Below are 18,707 nucleotides of genomic sequence, written 5' to 3' on the forward strand. Positions count from 1 at the left end.
GGCCCATGTATGGCCACCTTTAGCTTGCTGGGAGTTGAAGCTCAACAACAACTCAGGGCTTGTGTGCCATTTCTCTTTAAATGGGTTAACTTTTAGTATGATATAGAACTGCCCATTCTAAGCAACTTTTCAGTCGGTCTTCATTATTTATATTTTATAGTTTTTTTAATTACTTGTCTTATACATCTGACTGTTTCCAGCTTTCAAATAGGGGTCACTGACCCCATCTAAAAAACAAATGCTCTGTAAGGCATACAAATGTATTGCATACGTCCCAACTGTCCAGTTTTGAGCGGGATAGTCCCTCTTTTGACAACTCGCAGTCCTGCTTTTTTTTACTGGAAAGTCCCTATTTCTCTGCACTGAACAGCCGAAAAAGATACAATGTTTCTAACTTAATTGACTTTTGGCAGAGAGCCCAGAATAGATTCTTAAGATACATTTGTAACAGTTTTATCCCTTGGGAGAAGTTAGACTCACAGCTTAAAGGGAATGTAAAGACAAAAAAATAAAATCCCATTTTTACTTTCTTTACTGAAAAATAAACCTGTCTCCAATATACTTTAATTAAAAATACTTTTTATAAGAAACCTGACTGTATGCAGTGAAATTCCCCCTTCATTTACTGCTGTGGATAGGAATTGTCAGACGGTCCCTAACTGCAGGGAAACAACCATACTTATGAACAGCAGGGGGAGCCCCCGCCTTACTTCCCAGCCATGCAGAACTCAAGCAGCTTTGTTTGTTTCCCTGTAGAGCAGTCGGCGACTGTGTAGAGATTTGTATTGGATTTTATTTTTGCCTTTACATCCCCTTTACTGTTTCCAACTCCAGCTGCAGGGACAAAGATCATGGAGCCAGATTTAAACAGATAAACTGGGATTCTATTTGGAGGATTATTTTGCTGCAGCCACTGGTTCTGCAGAGTTGGAGAAAGTTTGTATTAAACAATACAAAAACTATAAAATCCACATTAGATTACATGACAACACAGGACCCAGTGCAGTCTGTATATTCTGATTATTAATCAGTCTTGTGTATCGGCTTCTGGCAGATATTATTTGACTTGTGCTGTTTTGATCATTTATGACGATCCCTAAGCAGCCCAGATCACACTGAGCATGTGCACAGTCTTGGTCTTGCAAAGATGTATAACAAAGTTACAAGATGGTGACCCCCTGTGGCCAACTTTGAAAGCATAAATCATTTGTTTGATTAGGCTTGTGGTGCAGTAAGTTCATGTTTATGTTTATTATACAAAATACAGCATTTCTAGCCTTATTCTATTTTACACTTTACTTCCCCTTTAAATGGCAATTCACCTTCATTAGTAAAAGTGTAATAAAACATAAAAACTACAGAAATGTGTTCAAACTTTCATAACCTGCCAAATTTTGTAAAATGGGCATGGTAATTAGGGGGTTTGGCCGCAAAAAGGGGTGTGGTCAAAAAAAAGCCCAGACGAGCTTTGTGCAACAAATTCTTTTGTCCCTCTTTCTGTTTCCAGAATGTTGGGAAGTGTGTTATTCTTATTGCTACTTTTTATTACGCATCTTTCTGTTCATATTCCAGTCTCTTTTTCAAATCAATGGGTAGTTGCTAGGGTAATTTGGGCCGTAGCAACTAGACGGCTGAAATTACAAACTGGAGAGCTGCTGAATAAAAAGCCAAATAACTAAAAAAACACAAATAATAAAAAATGAAAACCAATAGCAAATTGTCTCAGAATATCCCTCTCTACATCATGCTAACAGTTAATTTAAAGGTGAACACACCCTTTAAATTGCACTAAGCAGCAAGTAATGGTGCAGTTTATTGGTGGCTGCATCTGCCGAGTCCCTTGCGTTTATGCTACCGGGACCCTGTGCTTTAGGGATTGGCCGTTGGTTGCTGGGCAACACACACAGCCATGGCCCTACCAATCTACATTCATACCCCACTTAACCCCTTCCTGTGCCAGATCCAGGACTGTACCACACAGAGAGCAGGAGGGGAGCGTGCATGTACATGTGTTGCACAGATTGACTTCCCCTGACATTCTTTGCTTTCTTGGCTCAGTCTCAATGCACAGAAATAGGCAAGTTACAGATTCACATACAGGGGCCGTCGCTTGTGGGTAGAACTTTATCTCCTCTCATTTCTCACGGGCAGGTTCCCTAATGTTCCTCTGTGTCTCAGCCTGTTCCCTAAATTATATACTTGTCAGTCCTGAGGGTAGAGATTTACACAGATGTATAACACGACTCCCAAAGCCTCAGGAATGTTCTAAGGTTCTGGCCGCCTCTAATAAACTACTTTCCTTAATTGCACCTTCCCGGGCTCTTAATGGTTTCTGCTGGGTTTTACTAAATACTTTTATGTGAAGAGGTGCCTCGTGTTCCAACAGTAATTATACCCACATATACAGTGCCTGGAAGATTTATCATACGGTAAATAATGAGGGTGCCCAGAACATTCCTTCTCTGTATATTTGTATTTATACATATGGGAGGAGGAGGTGCCATATTGATTCCCTTAGACAGTACAGTATGAGGGTATAGTTTATTGTGTGCCCAGAACATTCCTTCTCTGTATATTTGTATTTATACATATGGGAGGAGGAGGTGCCATATTGATTCCCTTAGACAGTACAGTATGAGGATATAGCTTATTGTGTGCCCAGAACATTCCTTCTCTGTATATTTGTATTTATACATATGGGAGGAGGGAGGTGCCATATTGATTCCCTTAGACAGTACAGTATGAGGGTATAGTTTATTGTGTGCCCAGAACATTCCTTCTCTGTATATTTGTATTTATACATATGGGAGGAGGAGGTGCCATATTGATTCCCTTAGACAGTACAGTATGAGGATATAGCTTATTGTGTGCCCAGAACATTCCTTCTCTGTATATTTGTATTTATACATATGGGAGGAGGGAGGTGCCATATTGATTCCCTTAGACAGTACAGTATGAGGGTATAGCTTATTGTGTGCCCAGAACATTCCTTCTCTGTATATTTGTATTTATACATATGGGAGGAGGGAGGTGCCATATTGATTCCCTTAGACAGTACAGTATGAGGGTACAGCTTATTGTGTGCCCAGAACATTCCTTCTCTGTATATTTGTATTTATACATATGGGAGGAGGGAGGTGCCATATTGATTCCCTTAGACAGTACAGTATGAGGGTATAGCTTATTGTGTGCCCAGAACATTCCTTCTCTGTATATTTGTATTTATACATATGGGAGGAGGGAGGTGCCATATTGATTCCCTTAGACAGTACAGTATGAGGGTATAGCTTATTGTGTGCCCAGAACATTCCTTCTCTGTATATTTGTATTTATACATATGGGAGGAGGAGGTGCCATATTGATTCCCTTAGACAGTACAGTATGAGGATATAGCTTATTGTGTGCCCAGAACATTCCTTCTCTGTATATTTGTATTTATACATATGGGAGGAGGTGCCATATTGATTCCCTTAGACAGTACAGTATGAGGGTATAGCTTATTGTGTGCCCAGAACATTCCTTCTCTGTATATTTGTATTTATACATATGGGAGGAGGAGGTGCCATATTGATTCCCTTAGACAGTACAGTATGAGGGTATAGCTTATTGTGTGCCCAGAACATTCCTTCTCTGTATATTTGTATTTATACATATGGGAGGAGGAGGTGCCATATTGATTCCCTTAGACAGTACAGTATGTGGGTATAGCTTATTGTGTGCCCAGAACATTCCTTCTCTGTATATTTGTATTTATACATATGGGAGGAGGAGGTGCCATATTGATTCCCTTAGACAGTACAGTATGAGGGTATAGCTTATTGTGTGCCCAGAACATTCCTTCTCTGTATATTTGTATTTATACAAAGACAGTATGATATGTAGAAAGGAATTCTATTGGTGTTCTGTTCTTTTCCTGCAGACGGATACAGAGAAAAACTTGCACATTGACCGGAATTCTCTGTGGTCGGGGGATGAAGTGAAAAGGTCAGACGGGGTCTCAGACATTGGTGTGAAAATGGATTCTGGGGGCAAATGGAGGAAGAACCCTTCGGACCTATCAGATGAGTCAGATAAAAGCACCTCGGGAAGGAAAACCACAGTGATCTCACAGACGGGATCGTGGAGGAGGGGGATGACGGCTCAGGTCGGAATCACAGCCCCAAGGACCAAGCCCTCGGCAGCAACTCTAAAAGCCCCCGGGACAGGTACTGAGAGGCAACAGCTTCCCAAGACTTAGTATATGAACAAGGAGAGGAATGATGCTGTTGGGGGGATGCTGGGAATTGTAGTTCTGCTGTGTCTTTAGACTGACATGAGCCCAGAAATACCAACCTCTTTGCCTTTCTTTGTGTTTCAGGGAAAACTGATGATGCAAAAGTGTCGGAAAAAGGAAGACTTTCCCCAAAAACCGCACACATCAAACGCTCTCCGTCGGACGCAGGACGCAGCAGCGGGGACGAAGCCAAGAAGCCTCCTAATTCCTCTAGGGCAACACCTACCAACACGTTTGGGTTTAAGAAGCCGGGTGGCACAATGCTGGGCATCCCTATTTGTACTGCAAGTGGCGCCACCATCACCAGCGGCTCCGCAACCCTCGGCAAAATGCCCAAATCTACTGGTCTGATCGGCAGGTCCAACCGCAAGGCCAGCGTGGATGGTGCCCAGAACCAGGACGATGGCTACCTACATATAAACACCAGGACCAACCTGCAGTACCGCAGCCTCCCCAGGCCCAGCAAGTCACGGAGCGGAACTGGTAACAGGTCCAGTACCAGCAGCATTGACTCCAACATCAGCAGTAAGTCGGCCGGGCTGCCCATCCCCAAGCTCAGAGAACCCGGCAAGGGAACCATTGGCCACTCTGTGCTGGGATTGGTCAACCAGACGGACAAAGAGAAAGGTATTTCCTCGGATAACGAGAGCGTGGCCTCCTGCAACTCAATCAAAATGACCCCTGCAGCACCCGGCAACAGCACCCGCCAGCAACAAGCCAACAAGTACCCCGACGTGTCGTCCCCCACACTGCGCAGGTAAGTGCACTTATGTGTATATACTAACACTGGCCTGCCCTGGGCATTGCACCCCATATTTCTCCTGTTTCATTGCAGGCTCTTTGGTGGGAAGCCAAACAAATCTCTTACCACTGAAAATATGAAGAGCTCGATGGTCATTTCCAACCCTCATGCCACGATGAACTCTCAGGCCAACCCAGACTCTCCCTCGGGGAGCACCCTCCTGAGCAGCGGTGGCAGCAGCCCCCTCTATGTCAAGACAATGGACCATTCCCCTCTAGCCTCCAGCCCAGGGTCCGCCCATTCGGCACCTTCCAACAGCCTTACCTGGGGGACGACAGCCAGCAGCTCCTCAGCTGTCAGTAAGGAAGGCCTGGGATTCCAGTCTGTGAGCAGCCTCCACACCAGCTGTGAATCCATCGACATCTCACTCAGCAGCAATAATTCCCCCAGTGCACTGACCGCTTCCTCCCGGGAGGACTCAATGACTCCCTTTATAAGGACCAACAGCATTAAGACTACTTTGTCTGAAAGGTAAGTTATCTCCATTTACTGCAACTCTGTATGTCTGAGTTTAGCACTAGAGTGTTCTAGTCCCATCCACTGCTTGAGTCACAGACTCCCTGCAACCCCTCCTGTAAGCTTCCATCAGAGTATTCTATTCCCGCCCACTGCTTGAGTGAAATACTCCCTGCCCCTCCCCCCTGTAAGCTTCCATCAGTGTTCTAGTCCCACCCACTGCTTGAGTCACAGACTTCCTGCCCTTCCCCCTGTAAGCTTCCATCAGTGTTCTAGTCCCACCTACTGCTTAAGTCACAGACTTCCTGCCCTTCCCCATGTAAGTTTCCATCAGAGTGTTCTAGTCCCACCCACTGCTTGAGTCACAGACTCCCTGCAACTCCCCCTTTAAGTTTCAATCAGAGTTTGCTAGTCCCACCCACTGCTTGAGTCACAGACTCCCTGTCCCTCCCCTGTAAGCTTCCATCAGAGTATTCTGTTCCCACCCAATGCTTTAGTAACAGTCTCCCTGCAAGTTTCCATCAGTGTTCTAGTCCCACCCACTGCTCGAGCAACAGACTCCTCCCCCTATAAGAATCCATCAGAGTGTTCTTGTCCCGCCAACTGCCACCCAGTGCTGCCTTTTCTGTTTCAGGTTGTTACTAATATGACTTTTTGTTTCTTGCCCCATTTTTTTGTCCACGTGCCCCTTTAGCCCTCTCTCCTCTCCTGGTGCTAGCCCCAAATTCAGCAGAAACACTTTGCCCCGGAAGCAGGACAGGTAACAATGTCATTGTCAGTGCTGCACCCCGAGACCCCCCACATGTTATTGCCATGTATCTGCTGTACAGGCCGCATTGTACAACATTGTGCTTTTTATTTGCCCTTTATTTCTTGGCAGGAATCAGCCCTGCCACTCGGAGTCTCCCATTAATAACCCGCCTAATCTCGCTGCTTGGGATCCATTCTTTATTTGGGGAATCCGACCCAAAGCAAACACTCCGATTGGCAGCCGGCGGTTCCTGTTGGCATGTCGCTTACTCACAGGGTTCAGCCCCGTCATGGAGTCTCTTGTCCGTTATCATCTCCATGTTTGGATCCAGTCTCTCGGGCTTGTGTGTCTGATCATTAAACCTCTCCATCTTGCTGACACTGCACAGCTGCCTGGAATGGGTTGGATCAGTTCTGTAGTACACGGGGGTCATTACGGGGGGTAGTTAGCAGGCGTCAGGGCAACAGGACATGGGGTAATTGCCTACAAAGTGCTCAGCAATTGCCCCTCCTGGACAGGTAATTACTATTCAGGTCAATGGAGGGGCAATACCTGAGTATTATGTAGACAGAAATGGCTCGTGCCAAGTGGGGTTGGGCACGGGGATTCCTGGTTACTGTGTAACGTATGGATGTTGCCCTGATATCTGGGGCTCCAATGTAGATATCAACGGGGCAAATAGACTTTTCGGGGCCTCATTATATTTATAATGATACATATCTGGAGTGTTCCTACCTATAACCGTTGGTTCTTTCTGTCTGGCTCTGCTGAGCAACTTTGCACCCCTGGGTTTGTTGAGTGTTCCCTGTGCATGTTTGCCCCCCACATTGCACGTTCTTGTTCATCACAAGCATTGGGGCGTGAACTTCCATCTCCATCACGTTCTCTTTCACCCACTCCCTCCTCTTCCTTCTCTTCTGAAGTTCTTATCTCTTTTCTCAACGTTGCCTCAGCGACCCCTACATTGATAGGAACACGTTGCCTAAGAAAGGACTCAGGTACTGTCAGATCTGCCCCTGTACTCAGTCTTGCTCTTCCCTTGTGGCCCCTTGTGCTGTGGCCCCTTGCTTGGAATGATAGAGCTCATTTACTAAAGGTTTGCCTCTTGAATGCGGCTAATTAAGGAGGAACCCGTTTCCCGCGTGATTAAATGACAAAGCTACGGTTTATTCCCTTGGCTGACCATAAGCAGAATGAAGGTTTCTGGGTTAACATGTAACACGTATGTATGCAGATACGCAGAGGCGGAACCTGTGTGCACAAAGCAAATTCTACTTTGGATTTTAGTTGCCCTTTAAGAATATTCTCTGATGTGTTTGTTATCCCCTCGCTGCTGTATTGTGGAGTGGAGGGCATGAATGTACCCAAAAGGAGACGGCCATTATTCGGAACATTATCATTAACCCTATGTAAATATGAGTCTCACTTTAACCCTTAATAACACTCCTTTATCTGCTGCCTTGTGCAGGTGTGCCCCTTCCTCTCAGATCAGATGCCACGATGATGCCAAAGAATGGCTGCGCTCTCATTCCTCCGGGGGACTGCAAGATACTGCCAATAACTCTCCCTTCTCCCCCGGCTCCAGCATCACATCACCTTCTGGCACCCGCTTCAACTTCTCACAGCTCGGTGAGTATGGCATCTCCCTCATCTCCCCCGCCTTGTGAACTAGTGGGGGACAGTATTCTCTTGCCCTTCCTCTTTTACCTCTTGCCCTTCCTCTTCCACCTCATGCCCTTCCTTTTTTACCTCTTGCTTTCCTCTTCTATCTCTTGATTTCCTCTACTACCTCTTGCCCTTTCTTTTCCACCTCATGCCCTTCCTCTTCCACCTATTGCACTTCCTCTTTTACCTCTTGCCCTTCTGCTTCTACCTCTTGCCCTTCCTCTCCCACCTCATGCCCTTTCTCTTCCACCTCATGCTCTTCCTCTCCCACCTCATGCCCTTCTTTTTTCCCTCATGCCCTTCCTCTTCCACCTCATGCCCTTCCTCTTCTATCTCTTGCCCTTCCTCTTCCACCTCTAGCCCTTCCTCTTCCACCTCATGCCCTTCCTCTTTCACCTCATGCCCTTCCTCTTTCACCTCATGCCCTTCCTCTTCTACCTCGTGCCCTTCCTCTTCCACCTCTTGCCCTTCCTCTTCTATCTCGTGCTCGTCCGCTTCTACCTCTTGTCCTTCCTCTTTTACCTCTTGCCCTTCCTCTTCCACCTCATGCCCTTCCTCTCCCACCTCATGCCCTTCCTCTTCCACCTCATGCTCTTCCTCTCCCACCTCATGCCCTTCTTTTTTCCCTCATGCCCTTCCTCTTCCACCTCATGCCCTTCCTCTTCTATCTCTTGCCCTTCCTCTTCCACCTCTTGCCCGTCCTCTTCCAGCTTTTGTTCTTCCTCTTGCACTTCCTCTTTTACATCTTGCCCTTCCTTTTCTACCTTTTGCCCTTCCTCTTCCACCTCTTCCCTTTCCTCTTCTACCTTCTGCCCTTCCTCTTCCTCCTCGTGTCCTTCCTCTTCCTCCTCTTGCCCAGAGCCACTGACAATGTACCTGCCTAGGTAGTGTGGCCCTTAAAGGGCCCTGTGTGCTTCATTCTGATACTGACATCTGAAATTATGTTTATTTTTTAGCAAGTCCAACAACAACCTCCCAGATGTGCTTGTCCAATCAGACCATGTTGCGCACACACAGCCTGTCCAACACCGATGGCTCCGGGGACCCCTATGGGGAAAGTCGCTTCCGCAACAGCTCCATGTCGCTGGATGAAAAGAGCAGAACCATGAGCCGCTCCGGATCCTTCCGGGATGGCTTTGAGGAAGGTGAGTGTGACAATCCCCTGCGTGTGCTACAATGTGTCTTTGTCGGGCTTTTAGCCTAGGGCAGTGTGTAAGCACAATAGAGCCCCGCCTTGGTTACTTTGTATAATTACAGCTTTCCCTTTAAATGTAACAAAACAGCGGCGGAGCGAGGGAATAGAATCTCTGTTTGCCCTTCTCAAGACTCCCTGGTTCATGCAAGGCCAGGAGGCAAATAAACAAATTCCTGCTATTTGTGTGGGGCGGCTGCTGCGGCTTCACCCTGAACGGCAAATACTTTCTCACATGGGAAAAACTCTTAAAGGGATTTATGTCCCACTAAAAAGCAGTTGCTTCTCATATTAGGAAGCTCACTGAGCTCTTGTCACTGGTGGGGCGAGGAACAATTGTCCTGAGGTAGCCATTGGGCCAGCATTATGCTCTTTGGCTCCCCCAGAACTTGCTGGATATGTGTCTTTTTTCAGCCAAAACTACTGTTACTATGGGTTTGGGTGAAACTTTTCTTTTTCCTGTGAGTCTCCCAGAATAACAACTTTCTGTTACACCCATAAAGCAGCACATATATCACCTCCCCACAACAAAGGGGGACCCCACAGTATTAATACACTGCCAAGGGCTCCTCCTGTCTTCATTCTCAGCCCAAATCTCTTGCCGTAGGGTAAACCAGCACTAACGATTCAGACATTCTCATTCCCATTGAGGGGTGCAGCGTCCTATCCCTTGGGGTGCAGATAGTAAATCATCTCCCTGACAGGTACAAGTAAATATATTGGTTTCCCAGAAAGTGATGAAATGGGAGAGACTCACAGCCGGAGCTGCTCAGGCCTCATTACACGGGGTGCAGGGACTAAACTGGGGAATATTTCCCATTAACTGGTATTGCACTGTACTGTTGTGCTCCATACACCTCCCCCCAAGAGCTGACAGTTAAAATGATCTGACCTGCTCTGGCAGAGAAGCCTGAGATATGACTGGGGAGTGGTGCCCCCCCCCCAGGGCTGTTTCTGACAGACGATGAGATGAGCCCCAGGCCTCACTAGAGACTCACAGAGAATTATGTTGTGTATCTGTTGTCCTTGTGTGAGAAGAATCAAGTCAGTGTGGAGTTTTGTGTAAATTATCATCCCAATGCCTTGAGGCTTTTCCCTAATGTTCTTCTGAGAGCAGGGTATGAGGGTATAGTTTATTTATTGTGAGCCCAGAACATTCCTTCTCTGTATATTTGTATTTATATATATGGGAGGAGGTGCCATATTGATTCCCTTAGACAGTACAGTATGAGGGTATAGCTTATTGTGTGCCCAGAACATTCCTTCTCTGTATATTTGTATTTATACATATGGGAGGAGGAGGTGCCATATGATTCCCTTAGACAGTACAGTATGAGGGTATTAGCTTATTGTGTGCCCAGAACATTCCTTCTCTGTATATTTGTATTTATACATATGGGAGGAGGAGGTGCCATATTGATTCCCTTAGACAGTACAGTATGAGGGTATAGCTTATTGTGTGCCCAGAACATTCCTTCTCTGTATATTTGTATTTATAACATATGGGAGGAGGAGGTGCCATATTGATTCCCTTAGACAGTACAGTATGAGGGTATAGCTTATTGTGTGCCCAGAACATTCCTTCTCTGTATATTTGTATTTATACATATGGGAGGAGGGAGGTGCCATATTGATTCCCTTAGACAGTACAGTATGAGGGTATAGCTTATTGTGTGCCCAGAACATTCCTTCTCTGTATATTTGTATTTATACATATGGGAGGAGGAGGTGCCCTATTGATTCCCTTAGACCAGGGGTCCCCAACCTTTTTTTACCTGTGAGCCACATTCAAAGTAAGAAGAGTTGGGGAGCAACACAAGCATGAAAAAAGTCACTGGGGTGCCAAATAAAGCCTGTGATTGGCTATTTGGTAGCACCCCATGTGGACTGACATCCTACAGGAGACTGTGTTTGGCTGTGCATCTGGTTTTTATGCAACTAAAGCTTTCCTTCAAACCAGGAATACAAAAATAAACACCTACTCTGAGGCCACTGGGAGCAACATTCAAGGGGTTGGGGAGCAACATGTTGCTCGCGAGCTACTGGTTGGGGATCACTGCCTTAGACAGTACAGTATGAGGGTATAGCTTATTGTGTGCCCAGAACATTCCTTCTCTGTATATTTGTATTTATACATATGGGAGGAGGAGGTGCCATATTGATTCCCTTAGACAGTACAGTATGAGGGTATAGCTTATTGTGTGCCCAGAACATTCCTTCTCTGTATATTTGTATTTATACATATGGGAGGAGGAGGTGCCATATTGATTCCCTTAGACAGTACAGTATGAGGGTACAGCTTATTATGTGCCCAGAACATTCCTTCTCTGTATATTTGTATTTATACATATGGGAGGAGGTGCCATATTGATTCCCTTAGACAGTACAGTATGAGGGTATAGCTTATTGTGTGCCCAGAACATTCCTTCTCTGTATATTTGTATTTATACATATGGGAGGAGGAGGTGCCATATTGATTCCCTTAGACAGTACAGTATGAGGGTATAGCTTATTGTGTGCCCAGAACATTCCTTCTCTGTATATTTGTATTTATAGATATGGGAGGGAGGTGCCATATTGATTCCCTTAGACAGTACAGTATGAGGGTATAGCTTATTGTGTGCCCAGTTGTAGTTCAGCAACAGCTGAAGGGCCACAGATTGAGCGACACTATGAGGCCCAAGTAAAACCTGTCCTGCCCTGGGTCCTAGGATGATGCCATTCCTTTGTTGGATTTCACATTCACTCCCTTCATACTTGCCCTTTACTCGCTGTGATGTTCGGGATACACCAAGATAAACAGGAGTTTCTGTTTGTTTTGCAGTTTGTTAGTCACATAAATGTCAAACAGTAACACCATGAGTTGTATTATTCTCCAGGACACTGAACTACTGAAGTGCCTCTCTCTATCCCTCGTGTGACGCTAAAAAGTAACGGGATACTCGTATCACAACATTTCCTTCCTTTTTATTCTAATCCAGTTATTTTGCTTCTGTAACATTAGGTGATGTGATATTAAATACTAATGGAGTTCAGATACTCAGTAGTTTTATTTGCCCTGCATTAGCTGAGCCTCCTTAATCCCTCTCTACCTCAGTCACTTACAGGCTTCCCTGGCGGCAGTGCTGCAAATAGATGTAAATCAGCTCATACACGTGTACCTTTTATGTTGCAGTGCACGGATCCTCCTTGTCTCTTGTGTCCAGCACCTCCTCGGTGTACTCAACTGTAAGTATCGACTGGATAATGTCACTGGCATGTCTACAACTTGATTACTGCTTTGTGTAGTAGCCTTACAATAGGAGGTCAGTGGCAGCTTCCTGTATGCATGAGACCTGAGAATACACTGTTTTATCGCTGCAGGTGAAACTTACTGAATATTCCATTCTGTAGCTTTAGTTTGCCTTTAATTCTACCATTTCATGTCTCAGCATTCCCACTGTCATCAGCGATTTTCTGCTCATTCCCTTCCCTGAGACCCAAGAGAACTTCACATCTATCACTCTCCAACCACACAGCGGCCATAACACCCTGGATACTGCTGGGAGTTGTAGTTCAGTGCCGTTTGTGCTAACTTAAAGGGGTTGTTCATGATGTAGACAGTGATAATCAGAGAATTTTCAATTGGTCTTCATTTCCTGTTATTTGCGGTTTTTGAGATATGTAGCAGCTCTCCGGGTTTGGCATTACAGCAGCTGTCTGGTTGCTAAGGTGGAAATGACCCTAGCAACCAGGCAATGGTGTGAAGGAGAGACTGGAATGTGAGTAGGAGAGGCCCTGAATAGACAGAAGAATCTTAATTGGTCGGCCGGGGTCTGTGACCCTTCTTTCAAAGCTGAAAAGAGGCACAAGATAAAAGGCAAATAATGAAATAACTAAAACAAATAAAAAAAAATTAAATAGATTTGTTAAGAAGTGACTATTCTTTAAAGGGGTGGTTTAACTTGAAAGGACCAGGAACATCAAATATTTTTTTTAAAAAAAATCGTTAGTATACAAATGGAAAAAAAACCCACCAAGACAAATTAAACTTTATCGGGCGAACCATCGTGCAGCGCTCGATTTCTCCTCCCTGCCTTTCTTATAGGAGCTAGCCAGGGAGGAGTAATCAATCGCTGACCGTTTTCTGCAGAGGAGCGCAAGCGGAGTTTCATTTGTCTTGGTGTATTTTTTATTATACTAACAATTTTTTTTTTTTTTTTTTTAAATTGGTTACTGGTCCTTTAAGTTAATATTTGGTATGTCATAGAATGGCAAATTCGAATCAACTTTTAAATTGGTCTTCATTTTTTTTTTTATAGTTTTTAAATTATTTGCCGTTTTCTTCTGACTCTTTCCAGCTTTCAAATGGGGGTCAGTGACCCCATGTAAATACCAATGCTCTTTAAAGCTACACAATTAATGTTATTGCTACTTTTTATTACTCCTCTCTTCTTTCTATTCAGGTCGCTCCTATTCATATTCCAGTCTTTTATTCAAATCAGTGCATGGTTGCTAGGGGAATTAGGACCCTAGCAACCAGAGGGCTGAAATGACAAACTGGAGAGCGGCTGAATAAAAAGCTGAATAAGTCAAAAAACACAAATAATAAAAAATGAAAACCAATTGCAAATTGTCTCAAAATATCCCTCTCTATGTCATACTAAACATTAACCCAAGGGTGAACAACCCCTTTAATATAGTTAAAGGTAACTTTGAGGTCAACTTCTGCTTTAACAGCCCAGCAGCAGATCTAAAGAAATCTGGGATGGATTTATTGGGGCTCCCCAGCCCCTCGCATCTTGTCTGAGGGCAGAATGTGAGTCAGGAGAGCTCCTCTTACAGCAGGGTGTATGGAGGCCAGGACTTAGGTGCTAAACAGATCACCCGGCCTCCCGTCCGCTGCTTCTTGCCTTTTCTTTCCGCTAAAGGGGAAAAAATCCCAAATCATTTAAGGCTTTTTCTTTCTTCTTCTGTTTTCCAGCCTGAAGAGAAGTGCCAATCAGAGGTGAGTCCCGTGTCTTTGATTTTCCCGAGCTTTTCCGTTCCTAATAAACACAGCCTCTTTTTCTAGGTGGCACTTTAATGACCTTTAACCTCTACTTTGTGCCTTTCAGATCCGCAAGTTACGGAGAGAGCTGGATTCCTCCCAAGAGAAGGTGTCTGCCCTCACTACCCAGCTTAGCGCCAATGTAAGTGCCGAAAATATGCCCCGCCCACCCCTCAAGTTTCCCAGCCTGGGGCCGACTCACTAAATGTGACAGTTTAATGCATTAGTCGTAATTAAAGTAGTTTGAGTTAACTTTAATATGACATAGAGAGTGATAATCTGAGATCATTTGCAATTGGTCTTCATTTTTTATTATTTGTGTTTTTTTGAGTTTTTATTCAGCAGCTCTCCAGTTGGCAGTTTCTTCAATCTGGTTACTATGGTCCAAATTCCCCTAGCAACCATGCACTGATTTGAATAAGAGACTGGAATATGAATGGGAGAGGCCTGAATAGAAAGATGAGGAATAAAAAGTAACAATAACAATACATTTGTAGCCTTACAGAGTGTTTGTTTTTTAGGTGGGGTCACTGACCCCCATTTCAAAGCTGGAAAGAGTCAGAAGAGGAAGGCAAATAATTTAAAAACTATAGTAAATAAATAATGAAGATCAATGGAAAATTACAATTAGCCATTCTATAACATACATTAACTTAAAGAGGTTGTTCACTTTTAAATTGATAGAATGACATATAGAGAGGGATATTCTGAGACAATTTGCAATTGGTTTTCATTTTTTATTATTTGTGGTTTTTGACGTATTCGGCTTTTTATTCTGCAGCTCTCCATTTTGTAATTTCAGTGATCTGGTTGCTAGGGTCGAAGTTCCCCTAGCAACCATGCATTGATTTGCATAGGAGAGGCCTGAATAGAAAGAGAAGTAATAAAAAGTAACAATAACAATACATTTGTAGCCTTACAGAGTATTTGATTTTAGATGGGGTCAGTGACCATTTCAAAGCTGGAAAGGGTCAGAAGAAGAAGAAGGCAAAAAAATAAAAAACTATAAAAAAGGAAAAATGAAGGCCAATTGAAAAGCCATTATAGAACATACTAAAAGTTAACCACCCCTTTAAAGCAACAGTAACACCAAAAAATGAAAATATCATGTTCTGTTGCACTGCTAAAGCTGATGTGTTTGCAGGGCAACTCTGCATTATAATTTTATTACTTGAAAACACTATTTTTGATGTTACTGTTCCTTTGAGGACCAAAATCCCTGCCGGGCAGCATCCGAGTCCCCATTGCTCCTAGAACTGCACCTCATCTCTCAGAACTCCCCGACAGTCTGTCCCCACCTGAATAGGATCAGTAAATTCATTTGGATAGAGTGTCGGCCAATCAGCTCGCAGCATTTGCTGGTTGAACGTCAGTATATAGGTAGTTGCTACTACTGGAGTGCTTGTGTCTGTACTGCCCCCTGGTGGTGCTCTGATTGTATTGTAATCTCAATAACCCTGGGAAAGTTCCATCATTTATTACCTCCATATATTGATATTGCCCCACTGGGTCACCTCTTTATTATTACTTTTCTTCCTTTTCAGGCTCACCTGGTTGCCGCCTTTGAGCAGAGCCTTAGCAACATGACCATCCGGCTGCAGAGTCTGACCATGTCTGCTGAACAGAAGGTAAGTACCCGCCGGGCATTGGGCTCACACATCCCTTGTGCCCAGCAATTGGCCCTCTCGTATCTCTCTCTTATCTCTCTCTTATCTCTCATATGTCTCTATTATCTCTCATATCTCTCTCTTATCCCTCATATGTCTCTATTATCTCTCATATCTCTCTCTTATCTCTCATATGTCTCTCTTATCTCTCTTATCTCTCTCTTATCCCTCATATGTCTCTATTATCTCTCATATCTCTCTCTTATCTCTCATATCTCTCGTATCTCTCTCTTATCTCTCATATCTCTCGTATCTCTCTCTTATCTCTCATATGTCTCTATTATCTCTCATATCTCTCTCTTATCTCTCATATCTCTCTCTTATCTCTCATATGTCTCTATTATCTCTCATATCTCTCATATGTCTCTATTATCTCTCATCTCTTATCTCTCATATCTCTCGTATCTCTCTCTTATCTCTCATATGTCTCTATTATCTCTCATATCTCTCTCATCCCTCATATGTCTCTATTATCTCTCATATCTCTCTCTTATTTCTAATATCTCTCTCTTATCTCTCATATCTCTCTCTTATCCCTCATATGTCTCTATTATCTCTCATATTTCTCTCATATCCCTCATATGTCTCTAATATCTCTCATATCTCTCTTATCCCTCATATGTCTCTATTATCTCTCATATCTCTCTCTTATCTCTCATATCTCTCTATTATCTCTCATAAGTCTCTCTTATCTCTCCTATCTCTCTCTTATCTCTCTATTATATCTCTCTCTTATCTATCTCTTATCCCTCATATGTCTCTATTATATCTCATATGTCTCTCTTATCTCTCTATTATATCTCTCTCTTATCTATCTCTTATCCCTCATATGTCTCTATTATATCTCATATGTCTCTCTTATCTCTCATATCTCTCTCTTGTCTCTCGTATCTCTCTCTTGTCTCTCGTATCTCTCTCTTGTCTCTCGTATCTCTCTCTTATCTCTCATATCTCTCTCTTATCTCTCATATCTCTCTCTTATCTCTCATATCTCTCTCTTATCTCTGATATCTCTCTCTTATCTCTCATATCTCTCTCTTCTCTCTGATATCTCTCTATTATCTCTCTTATCTCTCACATCTCTCCTGTGTTTCCCTCTCCAGGATTCAGAGCTCAATGAGTTACGGAAAACCATAGATCTCTTAAAGAAACATAACGCTGCGGCTCAGGCGGCTATTAACGGAGTAATCAACACCCCGGAGCTGGGCTGTAAAGGTAAGAAACTCCATGCTGAAGATAATTGGGGCTCCCAAGGGGCCCCCTGATTCCTCCAGATAATTTCTGATGCAAATCAAGTCCTGATACTGTAACAGCTCTCTCTACGTCTCTCACCGCGGGTTCAAATTGAAGATCTTAAAGGGGAACTATAGTGAAAATGAAAATAATATTAATTAATATAAGCATCATACTGAAATAAGATATCTTATAGGGGGCTCCTTTTGCCAAGAAGATGTATTAGAGGTCACTCTATTAAACTCACCAGACATCATGTCTCTCTACATGCAGGATTTGTGCAAAAGGCAGTTATTTTGTTAGATTTTGTTTGTACTGGAATCAGTTATTTGAGTGAGCTCTAATTCATCTGCTAGGAAAGGAGCCCCCCTATAAGATATATTGGATCTAACTGTCAGTGAATATCTGACACCCAACTGCTGCATGAAGAGAGAATGAAGAGAAACAGATGCAGAGAGAGGAATAGTGAAGATAAACCTGATTATTTCAGAAACAATACAGAATATTTAATTGATTGTAGTTAGAAAGTTTGTTGGTATGATGAAGCTTATATGACATTTTCATTTTCGCGATAGTTCCCCTTTAATAAATCAATACCGTATGAAGTGCCATAGTAACTAGCTAAACTAACTAGGGATGCACCGAATCCAGGATTCGGTTCGGGATTCGCCCTTTTTCAGCAGGATTCGGATTCGGCCAAATCCTTCTGCCCGGCCGATCCGGATCCTAATTTTCATATGCAAATTAGGTTCAGGGAGGGAAATCGCGTAGTTTTCCCCTTCCCACCCTTAATTTGCATATGCTAATTCGGATTTGGTTCGATATTCGGCCGAATCTTCCACGAAGGATTTGGAGGTTCGGCCAATCCAAAATAGTGGATTTGGTGCATCCCTTAAACTAACTAACTCTCATGTGATTGCCCCTGGCACTAAGGGAACTAGTGATGTGTTGGCCGGCATGATATCAGCGGGTTCGGGCTAACCTCGCACCCCCATTTGCCCATGGGTTTTTATCCTAAATAAACCCCGCCCCTTATTTCCCAGCAGCACATGAGACCTCACATACCCCCGACCTGCGCATCCGCCGGCAACACTCCTCCGACAGCGTCTCCAGCATCAACAGCGCCACCAGCCACTCCAGCGTGGGCAGCAATGTGGACAGTGATTCCAAAAAGAAGAAAAGGAAAAACTGGGTCAGTTCCAAAAATGTAGATTTCTGCATTGGCTGCCAGTCATGTGATTGGTGGGGCAGTTTCTGTGCTACGTACAGACAGTCTATTGTGTTTCCATTACAAAAGCTTTAGGTGTTACTGTCGCTTTAATTCTACGGTTAAATGTGTTTTTTTTTTGTTTGTTTTTTTTGTTTTCTCTCCCCGTTGCTATTTGCTCGCCCCACCCTCTGGCAGGTGAATGAGGTAAGGACTCCACAATCCCACCCGTAACCCGCATCATTCTCACCCGTAACCGCATCTCACCCGCTCCCTAGTCCTGCCCCATTCCTGCACTCCTGTTTAAAGGGGTGGTTCTCCTTTAAGTTGACTTTTAGTATGATATAGAGATATACAGTTCTAAGTGACTTTTCAATTGGTCTTCATTATTTATTTTTATAGTTTTTGAATTATTTGCCTTCTTCTTTTTCT

At 43.8% G+C, this 18,707-nt stretch overlaps 1 protein-coding gene across 12 annotated transcripts in view; it reads left to right on the top strand.

Moving 5' to 3' along the window:
* Window positions 1-18,707, top strand: part of nav2.L (neuron navigator 2 L homeolog) — a 181,121-nt gene that overhangs the window by 152,633 nt on the left and 9,781 nt on the right. For 4 of the 12 annotated variants that reach the window (XM_041589706.1, XM_041589698.1, XM_041589704.1 and 1 more), the window contains 14 exons: window positions 3,920-4,205; window positions 4,358-5,030; window positions 5,109-5,546; window positions 6,226-6,291; window positions 7,236-7,280; window positions 7,751-7,911; window positions 8,904-9,092; window positions 12,315-12,367; window positions 14,103-14,126; window positions 14,236-14,310; window positions 15,713-15,796; window positions 16,939-17,050; window positions 18,112-18,260; window positions 18,474-18,482. In XM_041589706.1, the coding sequence (XP_041445640.1) occupies window positions 3,920-4,205; window positions 4,358-5,030; window positions 5,109-5,546; window positions 6,226-6,291; window positions 7,236-7,280; window positions 7,751-7,911; window positions 8,904-9,092; window positions 12,315-12,367; window positions 14,103-14,126; window positions 14,236-14,310; window positions 15,713-15,796; window positions 16,939-17,050; window positions 18,112-18,260; window positions 18,474-18,482 (2,364 nt within the window). The remainder of the gene's footprint in view (window positions 1-3,919; window positions 4,206-4,357; window positions 5,031-5,108; window positions 5,547-6,225; window positions 6,292-7,235; window positions 7,281-7,750; window positions 7,912-8,903; window positions 9,093-12,314; window positions 12,368-14,102; window positions 14,127-14,235; window positions 14,311-15,712; window positions 15,797-16,938; window positions 17,051-18,111; window positions 18,261-18,473; window positions 18,483-18,707) is intronic. The other 8 variants (XM_041589699.1, XM_041589708.1, XM_041589701.1 and 5 more) reach the window with 6 other exon arrangements.

This window comes from Xenopus laevis, chromosome 4L, assembly GCF_017654675.1.
Source record: "Xenopus laevis strain J_2021 chromosome 4L, Xenopus_laevis_v10.1, whole genome shotgun sequence".
In the NCBI taxonomy this organism is placed as follows: Eukaryota; Metazoa; Chordata; class Amphibia; order Anura; family Pipidae; genus Xenopus; species Xenopus laevis.